At 39.3% G+C, this 19,093-nt stretch overlaps 2 protein-coding genes across 3 annotated transcripts in view; both read right to left on the reverse strand.

Annotated features, from left to right (window-relative positions):
* The window catches only part of LOC308385445 (uncharacterized protein), a 227,905-nt gene that overhangs the window by 110,518 nt on the left and 98,294 nt on the right, over positions 1-19,093 (reverse strand). The gene's annotated exons all lie outside the window — the stretch shown is intronic.
* On the reverse strand, positions 4,658-18,327 carry LOC308385450 (uncharacterized protein). Of its 2 annotated transcripts, none has more exons than XM_080864357.1 (4): positions 17,780-18,327; positions 10,316-10,421; positions 7,780-8,544; positions 4,658-7,451 (listed from the first exon to the last, which is right to left on the reverse strand). In XM_080864357.1, exons 2-4 carry the CDS (start codon positions 10,331-10,333, stop codon positions 6,762-6,764), a joined length of 1,473 nt encoding a protein of 490 aa, XP_080720483.1. In that variant the 5' UTR covers positions 10,334-10,421; positions 17,780-18,327; the 3' UTR covers positions 4,658-6,761. The 2 variants fall into 2 exon arrangements, with proteins under 2 accessions (XP_080720483.1, XP_080720482.1); XM_080864356.1 differs by having other exon boundaries at positions 4,661-7,454.

The following is a 19,093-nucleotide window of genomic DNA, read 5'->3' on the forward strand; positions in this document are numbered from 1 at the left end:
AGGAACTGGCTCGCCGGTTCGCGCCAGATTCGAAATAAAATGGGCAGCAAAACACAGCTGATTCCCTCATCACGCTGTGTTGTGGAATTGGATTACCTACGTGCTACACAGTTACTTGAGCATTTCTTCTTCGATGGAACCAGCAAGGAAGAGATTTTTTTTTCTCTTCTAATAAAGTATGCACACAGTAATAAATATCACAAATGATAAGTACCATAATATAAATAAACAACACTACAGATCCTATAATGTCTTTTAGTTTATTAAAAAGTGGAGCGCCACAAGTTTGTGTCATTATCCAGATGTACATAAGCATGATTACACAGTTACTAGGGGTGGGTTTTGATTATCGATTAAAATCGATTCTAGCTTGGATAACGTGATATTGATTCATTAAAATCCTGAATCGATTTTTAATATAAATTTATTTTGCCCCAAACGCCAGAATCTCAGGTTAAACTTCACTAAATTTCAACAACCACCAAACAGCTAAAACAGTAAATGACAGCAGATACACGTAGGCTATTATGCATAAAGACGTAAACACAAAGCGCGGTCCCGCCGACACATCAGAATCAGTGAGATGTGGCCTTTCTCACCCGACGGCACGGATACGGTTAGGGCCGAAATCCGACAGCTCGCTGGTTCTGATCTGTCGGCGGGCCATGTGTTTTACGCCCTTTTTGCGCTGATTCTGAAGCTGTAGGTTTTTACCTCTCCAAACAATATTGACTGAACCAGCAGCAAAAGAAGATCCAAACTACGCTTCACATAAACATAGCCATGAATTCCCTCTGACTTTTGCTATTTTGCTTCCACCACGATAAAATCACACTTCATGCACAGCTCGTGGTCTCTCTCTGTACTCCAAGAACAGTTTCCCGTCTAAAAATCAGTTTTCTGCATTATTCGCTTGCTTGTTATGCACAAGTCTACCGTTGTTTACAGCGCTGTCGGTCGCTGTTTTTTTCCCTTTTACTTACTTCCAAAAAGAAAACCTGATTTCTGCTGTTCAGTAGGCTACTGAACAAATGTAAACTTTTTAAAATTATGCAAAATGCAAAACGCTTAGCCGTGTCTCTAAACCTCTGTAACTTTTCTCTGCTTCACTTCAGCAGCATCAGGTAATGTTCATATGTTGATTAATGGTTTTCTTTCGTTTTTGATCTACTGCAGAATATTTTTATAAAATCGTTTTTCTGTTTTAGCCTCAGCTACTTTGATACAAAGGCATCTGCTGTGATGCTTACACCTTTGATAAAGTCTCGCAAATCTCATCTTTCTTTTTATAGATATAAAAATATGGAAATGTACTGATCCGTGATCTGAATTATAACATTTCTGACTGTCTGAGGAAAAATTTACCCAGATCGGATCGAATCGATTCTAGAAATCAGTGACGATACCCAGCTCTAACAGTTACACAATCATACCAAAACTCTGTCCTGATAGGTTCCACTTTCTCTTTTGTATCAGACATACTGAGACAATATTCGGGATAAATAATCATGAAAACAATTTATTTATTCAGTTTAGCGGTTTACACGTCACATCATTATAATCACAGAGCTTGTTTCACTTGAATCGTCCACTTGATGGCGAAGTAGAGCAAATGAATCATCACAATGCTTCGAACCATGAGTCGACCAGTTGGATGGAAAGCTTCAGTTCATCACGAGGCTTTATATCACCATCACTAGTATTTTGGTCCTAAACCATTCAGAGCTTTATAGACCAGCATCAGAACTTCAAAGTCTATCCTCTGACGGACAGGCAGCCAGAGTAAAGACCTCAGAGCTGGACTGGTGTGGTCCACTTTTTTGGTCTTAGTGAGGACTCGAGCAGCAGAGTTCTGAATGAGCTGCAGTTGTCTGACTGATTTTTTAGGTAGACCTGTAAAGATGCTGTTACAGTAATCAAGCCTACTAAAGATGAATGCATGGACTAGTTTTTCCAGGTCCTGTTGAGACATCATAACAGTACTTACTTTTAAACGTTTACTCTTTGGCCGCTCCGCTTCCACCGTTTTTTTCGGCAAAATTATCCACATCGACCGCCGCGCTATGCAATCTGGGATGTGTTGGGCCACGAAGTCTTTAAAATTCAGGGAACTGAAGGACACATTTGAGGGCCGCATTGAGGGCCGCATTTCGAGCAGCCTTTGAATTGGAACAGCCTTCGTCGCGTTGCTGTGACGTAATCGGCCTTAAAATGCGGCCTTTAAGGCTGCAGACCCTGAATTGGGATACAGACCAGGGGCCCGTTCTTCGTACGTCGCTCACTACATCCAAGATCAAATGACACATCCAAGACCAAACCATCGCGCTAACCGTGAGCTCGCTAATCCGGTTCCCCGAACACACCTGCTGTTGACGATTAGTACAGCTGGACGCAGTAATGTGACATCACTGGGTGTCGTAAAAGGGGCTACGCATCGATAGTGGAAACATTGATCGGCAACCCTCTGATTGGTCGGCGAAAATGTCGACGGAGCGCACTCGGCTCGGTATTTTTCGGCAGCAGAGCAAGAACTCTTGATTGAGGGATTTCAGGAGTTTCAGAGTTTAATCAGAACGCAAGGGAACACTGCAAAGGCTGCAAAAGCAAGGAGAGAGGGCTGGCAGGAAGTTGCTGACAAATTAAACTCGTAAGTAATTTAATAATAACAATAATAATGGAGTGGATTTATATAGCGCTTTTCAAGGCACCCAAAGCGCTTTACAATGCCACTATTCAGTCACTCTCACATTCACACACTGGTGGAAGCAGCTACAGTTGTAGCCACAGCTGCCCTGGGGCAGACTGACAGAAGCCAGGCTGCCATATCGCGCCATCGGCCCCTCTGGCCATCACCAGTAGGCGGTAGGGTAGATTTATTATATTACACTATATTATCCAATATTATATTACATTATATTATAATATGTTATATTATATCCCCTTTCACATTAGAGCCACAACAGGACCCACTAGAACATGGGAAGAGGTAAAAGTGAAATATAAGAATATTCTACAGAATGGTAATATTTATCACTTATATTGCTTTTCGTTTCTTGGAAAGAGACCCTGAAATAATCTGTTTGTTTATAACAGCAACCAAGAAAAGGGCAGAGCAAAAAAAAGACAGGTGGTGGTCCTGCACCCCCTCGTCAACAAGTTGGTTAAGTAAATAATACCCTCACGGGAATATCGATATCTCTCAATGAGCACACTGTCGCGCTGAGCTAAAGGATCCTGTCTGTCCCGCAATATACGCTGAATTCTGAGGACTCTCCTTATCAATCTTGCACCTTCCGCAATGGGTGGCTCGCGTATACGGACAGGACATGGCTGCGACAGACTTCCCAAATCCACCTTCGCTTTTATAGCCGTGGTCTCTCATCTTGATTACACGAAGTAATTTGCAATTGCTACTCTGAAATATGAATTACATCTGTAATAATCACATACATGTAATAGTATGTTAATAGTACATTTCCCTTTTTTAGGAAATGACCTGTATGTATCTGTGTGAAATCAATAAATGGATCAAGTGCTGCATTGTCTTTAGTTACATTGATGTTATTTATTTATGGTGAAACAGTGGTGGAATATCGCTGTTGCTTTTGTATAAATGAAGCGGACATACCTGCATGGCCGCGATCTAATCCTGTTTACATAAAGTAAACCTGCTCCCGAGCAGGTTTATGCTTACGGCTCTGTTGCTATGACAGCAAGTCCCGGATGAGCTTCGGGGAACCGAACGATCCAAGATCACACGAAATCGTCAACAATCAAATCCAGCTAACTTACTTAGCGAGGTACGAAGAACGGGCCCCAGGAGTGACATGCTTAGCCACATGTTCTCCTTAAGTTGCTGGTTGTCTGAGTGGTGTCCAAGAAACGATGTGGGCTTCATAGATAATTGGCAAACCTTCTGGAGGAAACCTGGTCTTGTTAGGAGAGACGGCATCCATCCCACTTTGGATGGAGCAGCTCTCATTTCTAGAAATATGGACACATTTATTAAACCCCCTAAAATATGACTATCCAGAGCTGGGACCAGGAAGCAGAGTTGCAGTCTTACACGCCTCTCTGCAGCTTCTCTCCTCCTGAAACGACAGCTTCAACACAGCATTTAAGCTGTTGTTAGACTATTAAATATTTCACTCTAATGTTGCAACTACCCAGTCACTTCTGTCTTTAAACAAAATATTTTCCAGTTACAGAAATCATGAAATCCAAACTAAAGTGTTACTGTTGCTATATGCATTTACTATAAATAATCGATGATGGTGCTGACATGAAGGAAGAGAAAGTTACAGGTTGCATCCTTTGAGTTTGTCTCCGTGCCTTTGGGCGATTTTTATGACAGATGTTTCTGTTCAATTCTTAAATCAACTTTTCAAAACACAAACACTATTTTAAAGCTTTTAAAGATATTAATGATAATTATAATAACAGTAATAAAAACAAAAGCTCTCAGATCCATCAAACCAAGCAGCAGAGAGAACAACAAGTGAAGATAAAACTTTAACCTTGTAGACTTCATTATGTTCCAGCTGCTCTACAGACGCTGTGACCTCGAACTTAAGCAGGTCGTAAAGTATGTGCAGCTCAATAACTTCATAATTACACAGGGTGTAATTATGAAGTTATGAATTATGAAGAGCAAATATATCCTCTAAATCAGCGTTGCACATGTGCAGCTGCTGGGATTCACTTAAGCATTCGGCTCGTCGCTGTTGCAGATTTTTCTCTCGCTGTTCTGGCTCACAGCGCTGCAAGCACAAAAATAAATATCCCCAAAGGTGTGAAAGGGAGCTAATTAGTAAGAGTATTGTTACTCTCCCCAGGAGTAGTCCAGCAGTAGAAATCAGTCCAATAACAAGGTGTGTAACATCTAGCAGGGTGACAGAAAAACCCAGGGTAACTTCCAAGGACCTCAACGTCTCTCTCACATTGCGTTTTTTAAACATGTTTCCATTTGTCACTTCAGTCTTTACTCTGAAATACAGGAAGAGAAATCATGGCTGAAACAACTTCTCATGAAACCAGGGGTGTGGTCCAACAGTCAGTTTTGGTGAGGAAGGTTCCTAACTGAGAGAAGTGACCCAGAAGTATCTGTGTAGCAGCCACAATGAATCAAGATCATGAGCTTTATTAACTGATCCAAGTCTCTTCTTTCATCTTCTGTATTATTCAGTTTGCATTGGTAATGCCCATTATTGTAATGCTTTTTTAGTTCAGTTCAGTTCATTTTTATTTCAAACATTTCAAACATGTGCCTTCACAATCATTACAAAATATCATTCCATTATTTGTTTGAAAAGGAGTAGGCTGAAGTATTTACTTATTTGTCCCTACCCCCTCAAGTTTTACCATTCATTCATTTAATTTTTTTTGTCTTAAATTAAACAAACAACATATGAAACATATGAAGTAAAACAAAACATAACATACATAAATCAAAACAAGAAATTAGCAAGCCCCACCACAGTATAGTTTCTTTCATATGAAAAATACAAAATGTGTATATTTGCAGATACACAAGTTATGGAAAAACAACAAACCAAAACAAAACAAAATAACAAAAAAGAACCGCAACACCATTACCAGCAACATTACCGTCCTGGGTTAACCCCGTTTTCTTCATTCTTATACTTATTTAAAATTAGGTTTTTATATTTTACTTTAAACTGTTTTATGTTTTGACTGTCTTTTATTTCTTCTGTTAGACTGTTCCATAATTTAACTCCTGCAATTGAGATAGACATAGTTCTTAAAGTTGTTCTAGCACTTTGTATTCTTAAATTCCATTTCCCTCTTAAGTTATACCCACCTTCTCTTTCTATGAACAATTTACAGATTTCTTTGGGAAGCAATTTATTTCTTACTTTATACATTATCTCCGCTGTTTTAAGCTTCACCAAGTCTTGGAATTTGATAGCTTGCATTTTGACAAAGAGTGCATTTGTATGGTCCCTGTACCCTACATTATTTATTAATCTAATGGCCCTTTTCTGTATTATAGTTATTGTTTGTATGTTACTTTTTTAAGATGAGCAAAACTTTATTTTACTTTGGGTTAGATGGGATGAGTGATGGATGGAGGGAATTTTACTTCAGTCACAGAAATCCTAAATAGGAAGGAGGAGCAGAGTTACAGTGGATCACTATCCAGCAGGGAAACAAGATTTATTTCAATTTCTTGGGCAAAGAGTGAGATTTACGCAGTGGGCAAATTAGGGAGATGACACCATCAGATCCCGAGCCCTCCATGTGTTAATCAAGACACTGCTGCTGTGCTACATCCATAAATAATGAATAAATTAGGAGCAGAAGCTAAAAGGACAGTTTATTTGTACCATCTTCATGTGAACACATTCAAGAACATCACAGATGAAAGAAACATTAAAAACTTCCACACTACATAAAGCGAGAAAAATGGTTTTTCTTTCAGGTGATTTCAGAAAAAACAAAACATCAAAAACCTCCAAGACTCTCTTTGAAAGAACTAAAAACCTTTATTCTCATGGTCCAATCATGAGTGAACTCCCCGATGAAGCCTTGTGTGCTAAAACATGTCAGAGTTTAAAGGTTAAACATGAGTTTCCAAAACGTTTTGCTGGAGAACAATGAACTATTTGACTGAGTTTCAATTATTTACAGACGAGCAAAACCAGGACAGAGAAAAAAGGACAAAACTGACTCAGTAAAACGACAGAAAATAAGATCCCGTGTAAATCTGTATTATGTAGAAGTTCAGCCCAGCAACCAGTTCAGTTCAACACAAGTTTAAATGATTCTATCTGAACTCTGTGGAGCCTGATCTCAAGCTTTTTGAGTCTGACACTGAAACCAGAGGATCTTTCTGTCTCTGCAGATTCACTGTGATCCAGTGATGGGAGTGATTTCAGCCCTGAGTGATCACGCTGATGTTTGCACAGAGCAGATAATTTAGTGAATGTTTTGGCACATTGGTAACAGTGAAACAGTTTATTAGTAACGTGGGATCGTTTGTGTTCGGAGTATGAACTGAGATTCCTGAAGCTCTTGTCACACTGGTCACAGCTGTAGTTTCCTTCCATGTGTGTACGTTCATGATTGTTACGACTACATGAATGTGAGAAGCTTTTGTCACAGTGTCTGCACTTGTATGGTTTCTCTCCTGTGTGGACTCGTTTGTGTCTTTTAAGCTGACCTGCAGTGGTGAAGGATGACCCACACTGATCACAGAGGTGCTTTTTAACCCCACTGTGAATCAGTTCATGTGTTTTTAATCCACCTGATGTGGGGAAGCTACTCCCACATTCTTTGCAGTATTGCAGTTTGTCTCCAGTGTGTCTACGTTGATGTGTTTTTAGGTTCTTTTGCTGACTGAAGGTTTTTCCACAGAGGTCACAATGAAAGTCTTTCCCACCACCACGGTGATGACAGGGTTGAGAACTGGATCCATCTGTGTCGCTCTGCTTCTAAACAAAGACACAAAGACAGTGTAAGTCAGTCCTTCAACATTTTTATCCTGAACGTCGCCTGAAATAAAGAGCATCTCTGCAGACGTCCAATTACATTTGACTGTTTCAGTTAACACACTCAGTTTACTGGGCTGCAATAACTACAATACTACCACCATAATACTACAGTAATACTAAAATCATAACTGACATGAAAATCTGAATAATCACTCAGAGCTGCTTTTCCATGCAGTAGAATTGCTAACATGCTAACACAGTTTAATGAGCAGAGATGTTCCAAACAGTCAGGCTAAAATGACAAGATAACAATATAAATACATACCTCACAGTAACTGCACTTGTTGAGTCTCTTTCTGGTGTGGATCTGTTGGTGTAGTCTCAGGTAATGTGGAGCTTTAAAAGTCTTCTCACACAGGTCACATTTATAAGGTCGTCCCTCAGTGTGGATAAACACGTGTCGTTTTAACTGTGTGTCTGTAGCAAAGTATTTGCCACACTGTTCACAGCAGTACACATCATGTCTGGTGTGAATGCGTAGGTGTCTATTTAGGAACCCTCTCTGGCTGAAAGTTTTTCCACAGATGTCACAGCTGTACGCCTTAATTCCAGAGTGGGTAACTAGATGGCTCTGTAAGTTGCTACTGCAATTAAAAGCTCTGCCACACTGATCACAGCTGTACGCTTTAACTGCACTGTGGATGAGTTGGTGTCTTTTTAGGTAACGCTTCAAGGAAAAAGACTTTCCACACAACTCACAGCTGAACGGTCTCTCTCCAGTGTGAATGACCTGATGCTGTTTTAGTTTATCCTTCCTAGCAAACTCCTTCCCACACTCGTCACAGCTGTATGGCTTAATTCCAGAGTGGGTAAGTAGATGCTTCTGTAAGTTCCAACTGTGAGTAAAAGCTCTGCCACACTGATCACAGCTGTACGCTTTAACTCCACTGTGGATGACCTGATGGTGTTTTAGATTAGCCTTCAAAGTAAAATCCTTCCCACACTCGTCACAGGTGTGTTTTTTCTCTCTCTTTCTTCTGTGAGGTTTGTCGGCCTCCTGAGAGCGCTGACTTCTCGCTCCATGTTGGTCCTGCAGTGACAGAGATACAAACAGAGGCAGTGAGTGAAATGCAGTCGTGGAACAAACTCAACCTTCAAACTCCCTCCATTAACACTAGTTTTAAACCTGAAGGTGGAGTGTGGCACCAAACACCTTAAAGGTCTCTTATCCCCACCTGCTGGTAGTTCTAACACATTACATCCAACCTGCTGTTAAAAATAATTCATGACTGTTCAAACACTAAAATCATGCCCATCCCTCGTGATTGTACACACACACTTTTATATTATTTTATAATTTATATTATTTTGTTGTTTCCTATTACATATTTCTATATTTTGTATAGATTTATACATAATTATTCAGTGATATTAAATCCTATGTTTGTTTATTCAAAAAGAACCCCATTAGCTTCCATGTTGCTCGTCTTCCGTCAAATACAATCACATAAAATATTATACAATAAAGTGGATTCAAAATATCCACATGATTTGGGTCTTACATCCACAGTGAAGTTTCACAATTGTTAAAATATAAGCAATCAATAATAATAATAATAATAATATCAATAACATTGAGGCACATTACACAAATTTCAAAAACAAACCATCTCTTACAATATTTACAACAACTAAAAGTTCTGTAAATCAGCTTTTAAATGTTCAGTGAAGTTTTGAATAGTAGCTAATTCTCTAATTTTATAAGGCAATTTATTCCACTTAAACGTTGCTCTAAATATAACAGTTTTACAAAAAGTTACTTTTAACTCGAGCATTTACTAATTTGCAGTTTGTTGAAAACTGTGTAATATGATTATGTATTTCATCTGGATACTGCAGCTGAGCAGGAATAAATGTGGTGTGTTTAACAGAATTGCTTTCTTTATAACTACAAGTAAGCCATAGAATATTTTAGCCTGGAAGCCAAGAAAGTTGATTATGCATTTTATCAATATTATTATAGTATGAACATCTTAACACTAATCTGGACGCCTTATTCTGGACTAACTGAAGTCTGTTAAGATCTGTCTTATTAGCTGCTGACCAAATGATTGAACAATACTCCAGATGAGACATTACTAGTGCATTAATGACATCTTTCATAACTGAAGAAGTGATACAGAAAGAGCATTTCATAGCCATAGCTATGCCTTGTCCCATTTTCTTAATAACAGAGTCGATGTGCTGAGACCATGAAAGGTGGTGATTTATGGTAACTTCTTATGAGCGCCTGCAATCGTTCTGGTGCTGTGACATAAAAACAAACGCTGACCCGAGACTCTGGCACACAGTTTTGCCTCTTTTGCTCATTTTAATGTGTGATTAGTGCACAATCAGGGTGCCTTTCATGTAGGGCTGGGCTATATCATACCGTTCACAGTAATACCGGTATAATGTTGGGCAACGATAAGAAAATGAAATATCACGATAGAATATGGGTAAAACGCGCATGCGCAGTGCCTTTGTTTTCACACGCACATGGAGGAAAAAACATGGCGGTGACGGAGAATGAGAAGGGTGAAAGCGGATCGTTGAATGAAACAGATGAACCAGAATTGGTTTGTAAAAATGCTTCAACTTCAGTGGTGTGGAACTGGTTTAGCTTTCGTACGTCAGATACACAACAAACTCTATTTGTGGTAGGACATGCTAGCAGGCCGTCGTTATTACCGTGTTTTTTGTGGAGTTGTAAAGTATTTTGTCTAGTGTCAATTATATCATCTGCTACATCGTTATCGCAAATTTTCAAACGTATATCGTGATAAATATTTTTGGTCATATCGCCCTGCTCTGTCTGTCACCTTCTGTGTTGAGCTCATTGTTTTCTCTGTAGTGGCTGAGCTGAGTTCAAGTAGCTGAAAATGTTCCTCTGCTGCTCCGTCAGACTCTTCTCCTCCTGCTGATCAGCTGGGACACAAAACAGATCTTTGTTAGGCTCCACACTGCACTGAAGAGTCAAAGGGTCTCATATGTTCATCTGACAAGTAAAAGAACACATTTGTTTCCCGAGGTGGGAAACTTATTGGAAACAAACACAAAAGGCTTGAGCACCGATACCTGCCATTGCTGGCATTGCAATTTTTCAATGCCAGCAATGCCAGGTATCAGTGCTCAAGCAAAGACAACTAACCTCCACCACTATTTTTTCATACGGGCAACCGCCCGTATCAAAAACCGCTACTGTGTGTGTCACAAGTTAATCTGGCTGTAGGCTATGGTACTTGGCCAGAGGTTGCGCTGGTTGACTTGACTCCATTTGAGTGCACAAAAAGTAAATTGCACGCTTTAGTTGTGAAGCGAAATTGAAAATCGCCCGTATCAAAAACCGCTACTGCCTATACTACTGTGCTTTGATGTCGCTCGTAAAGGTGAAACGTTTGAGAACCACTGCTACAGAACAATGGAGATTTCCGTTATATGGTAAAGCCTGCAACTCACGTGATGCCCAGAATTGTACAATCCGATTGTTAAGTGATGACGGGACGAATCCTACTTCCGGGCCTAAAGTAGTCTGCGTTTAATATGGCTTTTGTGTTGTTAACATGTTTAATTAGATTAGATTAGATTAGATTAGATAGAACTTTATTAATCCCTCGGGTGGGTTCCTCTGGGACATTCGATTTCCAAAAAAGCACAGCACCGACAGAAGTTACAGAGTTACAGAATATTATATATATATATACACACACACACACACACACATATATATAAATACAGAGACAATATAAATAAAATATACGAAGGTATACGAATGTTATGTATTTTCTTCTATTTGATCTCAAAAAGCTCCTAAAACAGTCAGTGATCTCTGTTGACCTTCCTCGGCTTTTATTACCACTAATCATTTATTTAAGCTCAGTTTTTAAAACCTTAGGATGTAACTACAGCCCAGCCCATACAGCAGTATATGAATGACTAACCTCGTATTGTGGATGGATTATCTCAGTTGTTCTCCTGGCTGAAGTTTGGTCCTTTTACAGCATCCTGCCATGCGATTACATTTGTTCCTGACCACCGAGAACACTCACGTTAACTTTTATCGAGTGGAAAAAAAGTTAGCTTGTTTATATTATGCTAACATGGCTGTGTTGCTAGCGGTCACGTAGCACATCATTATATACCAGCTAGCCAAACTTCAGTAACCCTACAAACGTCACTGCTGTTAATTTTCCTGTCTTCATTTATGCTGGAAGTGATAACAGAGTTGTACGTTTTAATTTGTTTCCAAAACCCCGCAGTCAGGACATACTGGATTTAGATAGAAGCTAGCGAGCTAACTCCCTGCTAACTTCTAACTAGTGATGTGACGTTCTGTATCGAGGCTTTGAAGCGTGTGTCGAGTAATGGAGGGGGCGTTTCCGCGAAGCGCGTTGTCACTACCCGATCCGTAATAAACACTAGAGAATCAAAAAACCTAAAAGACAAAATTGATGGCATGTCCAAAACACTAAATCATTGGTTGACGAGAGATATTACAATTTTTGGACACAATCTATTATCCAAATCAGAGGGCGTCTCAAAGATGGTTTATCCAGCATACTCACTATACATTACCCCGAAAAGTATTAAAAAGATTAACTCTATAATCTATCAATTCATTTGGCGCAATAAAACACATTACATTAAAAAAAATCACAACTTGTCAAAGATTACGCTAAAGGTGGTATAAAGTCAATTGATTTTCAATCAATGGTTGGAGTATTTAAAATAAACTGGATAAAAGCCTTCCTCTTGAAACCTGACTCCATATGGTTCCATATCCCAAAAAATATTTTCAAAAAGATGGGAGGGTTGGATTTTCTCCTGAAATGTGATTTTGATATATTGAAGTTGCCTGTGAAACTGTCAGAATATCATAAGCAGGTCTTGTCTTATTGGAAGATGGTGTTTGCCCATAACTTTTCACCACATTGCTCCACCTTGTGGAATAACAGAACAATTACAATTAATAAGAAGTCATTGTTTATTAAAGAGTGGTTTGAAAAAAACATAATCTTTATAACAGACTTACTTGATGAAAGGGGTCAGTTTCTCTCAGTGGGTGTTTTTAATGCTAAGTTTAACATTCAGTGTTCCCTTAGAGAATATGACAAGGTTTGTAAGGCAATCCCCTTACCTCTGTTGAGTTTGATTCAAGGTTATTTGTATTACTCTAAGGCACAAATTAGTCTACCTTCTTTACATCTAAACCAGATTCCTTTGACGGATAAAAACTGTAATAATAAAACCATGAACAAGATATTTAAAAACAAATTATTTCACGACTTTAACAGTAACACAAAACTAAAAGGGAGTAATGTTAAAATAACGAACAAATATACGCACTTTTTAAAATGGCCTATACCCCCAAAGTCAAAGAAATGCAATTTAAAATAATTAATGGATATTACCCAGCAGCTGAAATGCTTAAAAAAAGGTTTGGGTTTGAGGTAGAGCCATGTGGATTTTGTTCACAAAATGCGGAAAGTATTGATCATTTGTTTTTTTCCTGCTCATTAACAACTGACTTCTGGCAAGATCTAGTAGACTGGTTGAGTATAAGAATAGATGGGATGACCCCACTGACTCTAACACAAGTTTTATTTAATAATGGTGATCCATCTAAGGAACTGTCCATGCTACACAAGGTGGTGATAATTATGGGCAAATACCACATACACAAATGCAAATGGCAAAGTAAAAGACCTTCCCTAACTGTATTGAAAATTGAATTAAAATCTTTTTTGTCATCTTTAGAATTACTGAGGGATTCATGTAAAGAGGCTGCTTTGATATGCGACAATGGGACTCAATCTCTATCCTTTTAATGATTGTGTTTTTGGTGTACTAAGTAAGCCACATGTATGTTAAAGTGTTCGCAGAAAGGAAACTGTTATATGTCATAAAAATGGCCTTCATATATTTATGTATATGTATATATGTGTTTTGTTTTTGTTTTGTTTTTTTTGTTTTTGTTTTGTTTTTTTTTCGTTTGGTTTCTTATTCAACCTTTTCGAGATGTTGTTGCACAAATGTTGTCTCCCAACGAGAGATTGTAATATGTGCATAAATTTAATTAAAGTATTAAAAAACAAAAAATAAAATAAAAATAAAATAAAAATAAAATAAAAAAAGAGAAAAAAACAACAAAAAAAAAACAAACTACCCGATCCGTACCGGAAACCCGATCGGTACCCCGCATGCGCGAAAGGTTTCTACTTCCGGTCATAGCGTTTTACGATAGTTATGGGTCAGAGTATCTGTTAAGATGTTAAGAATAACAAGTATATCTTAAAATGTTTGCAATAATGAAGCATTTCAGTACAATGTAGACAAAAACGAAAAATAAAAAGAAAGTTACGGATCAGGACTCTCCGATCCTTACTGCGCGTGTGTAAAGTCTGACCGTACAAATCGGGTCAACCCGATCCGTACCGCGCATGTGCAGATGTTTTCTTCTTCTTCTGTTCGTTTAATGGCAGTTTACTCCCCAGTGTACGAGGATACCGCCACCTGCTGACGGAGCGAATAAACCCTATTATAAACTGAATTATCGTCATTACAAACGTGTGTTAAATCTGATTTAGCGATAGTCGAGTGTGTTTATGCTTGTCTGTGAGGAGAGGATTGTTGGAATAGTGATGATGATGTGCGCTATCACTGTCAATTGTCAGTAAACACTTAATCTGGCTGATGAATCTACACGTGAGATATTACAAAGTCTGCATTATTAACTCTGTAATTAGGCGCCATTCTTCTTATTTTACGGCGCTGTTGCTCAATCGGGGGACACTCTCTGTTGAGGAGAAAAGCATGAATTTCTTTGTATACGAATTATCCATTGTTTAAATGTCCCGGGCAGTCGAAAAGGAGGCAGAGCTGTTGAGAAATGCTAGGAGCTAACTGGGCGCTAACCGTATCATTCAAATATATTGAATGTCACAATGTTGGCAAAGAGAGGAAGTGACGTAAGATTTGCGCATGCGGGGTACCGATCGGGTTTCCGGTACGGATCGGGTAGTGACACGCGTATCGAGGCTTGCTTCATTTATGGAAGGAGCTGAAAATGATGACGTCCGAAGCCTCGCTGCCCGGCTGTACCACGTGACTGGTTCAGGAAGCGGCTCGAACTTTGCCGCGAGCTATGACAGCGATATAAACCCCTCAGACCCCATTCAAAATGTGGGCGTTTGATGGAGAGTTACGGTTAGTGAGAGTTAGAGACAGTTTAGAGGTTTAGGAGAGTGAGGAGAGAAAGTCAGGAGAGAATGGAGCCAGCTACGAAGAGGAGGATATCCTCCCCTGTGTGGGAACATTTTGAGCTTATATCTCCCAACAAGGTATGTAAATTTCCACAGAAGATGTATTTTCATAATACTGATGGTGCAATAAAAAATATGTTAAGCTGTCTTTACTTTTGTACAAGGTGAAGTGTTTGCTATGTGCCAGGGAGCTGGGATATAACAACAACACCTCATCCATGCTTAGGCACTACAGAGCTTTGCATGAGAATAAGAGGAACACCGATTGTGGAGCAAGACCAGGTGAGCCATCAAATGCCATGATAATATAGCATGCAGTAATGTTACTAAATGATATAACAATATCATACAATGCAATAAGTGACGTGTGTGATATTTATATTTGTGCTTTGTCTTTATTGTCTTTCCTCAGGAGAACAATCTCAAATAGATGAAGACCTGGTTAGCACGGTGATTGAGGACTCCCAGCCATTTAGCATTGTGGAGGACAAAGGATTCAAAAGATTTGTTAAGTCATTAAATCCTAGCTATGTTCTCCCCACTAAAAAGGTCATAAAAGCAGTGAAGATTTCGTTTCTACAGAGTTAAATGTGAACAGGCAGGACTGAGGCTCAAAGCCTCAGTGTGTAGCTACACTACACACTGCTTCACAGCCACGTCGTACTTTAGAACAAAATGTTTTTACTTTCCTTTAGGCCCTGAAAGTCATGGTGGAGGCCAGGTACCAGGAGATGAAGGAGAAAGCTAAGGCCAGCGTTGAGAAGGCAGCAGCTGTGAGTCTGACATCAGATATGTGGACCTCCATCAACACAGAGGCCTATCTTGCAGTCACCTGCCATTTTGTTGATGAGTCCAGCACATTAAACACCGTTGTTTTAGGAGTGCAATATTTTCCTAATGCACACACTGCAGAAAACATTGCACAGGTGAAAGGCTCACTCATGGCAGAATGGGCAATTACTGACAAAGTCACATGCCTAGTAACAGATGAGGCTGCCAATATGGGGGCTTGTGCAAGGGAGCTAAGACTTAAACATGCCATATGCATAGCTCACACCGTGAACTTAGTGGTGAAGAAGGCCCTTGACCAGACCCCTGAGCTCTCTGACATCCAAGCCAAGTCCAGGAAGATCATGGGATATTTCAGGAGCAGTACCTCTGCAAAGGTAAGTTCTTAAGTGGCCTATGTCATCTGAGGAATTTGGTATAATTTCAGCGTGTCTGGTTGTCCTAGCACCATTTAACGATGCAACCACTGAGCTCTCTCAGGAAAAAAGGGTGTCTGGGTCAAAGGTCATACCTTTGCTCACTATGCTGGATCATTGCCTCAATGAACAAATGGAAAAACCACCATCCATTGGATCTTCCCTGGCTCAGAAGCTTAGGATGCTATTGAGAGAGAAGCTAGATAAAATACAGACCATGAGCATTATGTTCCTTGCGACACTGCTGGACCCAAGGTTCAGAAAACTCGGGTTTCTCAGCCCTGCAAGAGCTAGCGAAGCAGAAAAAAGACTGAAAGCAGAATGTGCTTCTGTAATGAGGGCCTCCACCACCTCTTCCTCCACACCACCACCACAGCCATCAACGTCACAATCTGTTGAGGCTGTTTCCCACGGTACCATTGTTATTGCATTTTAGTTGCATTTATATAAACTGAATGTTGGGTTTTCCACTGTATCTATTATTGTATGATCTACTGTACAATATAATGCGCCGTGAGGCGACTGTTGTTATTTGGCACTATAGACATAACATTGAATTGAAAATTGAATTGGTAGTATCTCATAAGACTCTCCTTTTTGTTTAGGTAACAACCTGTGGCGTCGCCTGGATGAGAGTGTCAGGCAGACACAGACACAAAATGTGACAGCAGACGCAAATATTGAGGTCCAACGGTACCTGATGGAGCCAAATATTGGAAGGCTGGAGGACCCCCTTAAATACTGGGAGAGACAGAAATATGTCTACCCTCACTTATATAAGTTAACACTGACATACCTGTGTACCCCTGCCTCATCTGTGCCCTGTGAGCGAGTGTTTTCAAAGGCAGGGGAAATATTGTCCAAAAAAAGAAATCGCCTACGACCTGCCACAGTGGAGAAACTGTTGTTTTTAAATAAAAACCAATGATGTGTCCCCTAAACACTAATCACTGTCCTTGCCTCAATGTTACAAAAGCACAACCACTGTCCACACCTCACCTCACAGCATATGATCATTTCCATTTTAGGCATTTCCAAATAATAATTTTCCATACTGCCAGCATAAATATACACAGTATACTGCCATCACTACAATATAGATGTTTTACACACTCCTTTTGTTGTTGACATTTACAGGCTGTGTGCAAAATGCCACACTCTTCAAATTCATGCCAACTAATATTTTTACGTCCAGTAGGTGTCCTGCTAGAGCAAATGAAGCTTCAAGAAGCTTCGCGTTGGGGTGAACCAATTGGATGAAAAGCTTCAGTGCTTCATGAGGCTTCATCTGCCCATCACTACTTCTAACTCCGTTAAATGTCATAAATTCCGTTTTCATGGATGCCTGGATGTTAAACTCAATTGTTACACCTGGTAGAGCAGAACGCTGATCATTTTATTAAAGATGAAAGACTTAAGACAGTTTTTCAACTCTCAGTAATGCCATAGTGATCGTTTGATATATGGACCTGCAGCGGAGTTTAGGTCCAGACACGGCTAGTGACGTCAGACTGAAAAACCGGATGCTGATGCTCGAGAGCGCGCGTGTGATGCAAGTATGTAGTGTTGAGCGCGTGATCAGTGGTGAGAAAAACAACTCACGAAACTTGACCTTTCTTTACTCGTGGCTCACTTGCACTTCTAATATATTCGTTTGCACACTTACACACACCCAGCTGTGGTTTCCTGTTTTGCTACACTCTGGAGAGCCTCGTCTTTAACGGTCTCCTCTCACAGAGAGCAACAGAAAACTTCATTCAGAAAACTTCGAAAAACTCGAGATTGACTGAACTCAGTTCAAAGTTACCTTGACACTTACCTTTAGATGTGAGAGGTAGCGATGGTCCGCTTGAAGCTGACGCTCCGGTGCGTGTGTGAAAAAGATCAACACTAGTGATGTGCGAATCACTCAGGACTCGCTCACCCCCTCCCTCGTGGCTCACAGCTTCTTCTTCTTCTTGGTTGGCAACCAATGTTAAGGCGCATTACCGCCCCCTGGCTCACAGCGCAGTGGACATTTAGATGAGAAAATATATATTTGACACACTTAAGGAAAATACTAATAAAATACAAATAAACAAAATAAATGTTTATTAAGCAATTTTGATAAGAAATTGCTTAATTTTAGAAATGTTTTTGCTCTTTGTTCTCTATAAAATAGTTGGGTTTTTTTGGTTTTTTTAATCATTCATCTTAGCAGTGGGATTTACATGAAAAGGGAAACAAATTAAGTTTGAGTGAAAATGTAAAATTTTTGCACTCTCTGGTCAACTGACTCAGTGAATCAAATGACTCAACACATCCGATTCACTTTGATGAGTGACTCATTAACACTCGATTCAGTAAAAAGAATCAAATTTAGCATCACTAATCAACACGCTGCTTCAGAAGCACCGTGTGCAGGCTTGATTCGTTTGGCTAGAGTCACGTGTTTAGTGACGTCTGAAGCTTCATTTAGAATGTACTTTTTTTTTTTAATTGAACTTTATTGAACACACAATAAGTATACAACATACAAACAGATGAAGTTTACGAAAGAACAGAACATGAACATACAAATCAGGGGTAAATAAATTATCATATGAGTACACGAAAAAATCAGCATATATAAATATTGTTCTGTGAGCCTTTTTGTTGGTTGAGTCTGATATTGATTGTATGTACTATTCCATATCCTTATAAAAAGGCAGAAATATGGTGTTTTATTAATAAACTTACATTTATGGATAAAAAATTTAGCTAAAAGTATGAAAAAATTTATTATAAAAAACATTTATCATTCTTCCTGGAGAACTTAAAGAAAAAGAATAGAACATTTTCCCATCATTAAGAAAACTCCCTTAAAATATGGACAATAACAAAACTGTTAAATTCCTTCCAGAATCTCTGTGTAGAGGAACAGTACCAAAAAGGATGTGTCACAGTTTCTGGATGATCCCCACAGAAAGTGCAATTAGTATTTATGTCTCTTTTCAATTTTACATATAGTGACTGGCTGGGTAACATTTATGAAGAATTTTACATGAGATCTCCTTCACCTTGTTTACAATTAGATATTTATAGGATCATCCAGACTGTCTTCCAGGTGATATCTGGAACATGTCGGTTCCAGTAAGATATTATGTATATGGGA

The sequence above is a fragment of the Rhamphochromis sp. 'chilingali' genome, assembly GCF_963969265.1.
Source record: "Rhamphochromis sp. 'chilingali' genome assembly, chromosome: 18".
NCBI lineage: Eukaryota > Metazoa > Chordata > Actinopteri > Cichliformes > Cichlidae > Rhamphochromis > Rhamphochromis sp. 'chilingali'.

Bases quoted from the DNA above. Each gene is read 5' to 3' on its own strand.
- LOC308385450 (XM_080864356.1), bottom strand. The intron at 7,455-7,779 runs GTATGTATTTAT...GTCTTTGTTTAG, and splicing joins ACAAGTGCAGTTACTGTGAG to AAGCAGAGCGACACAGATGG.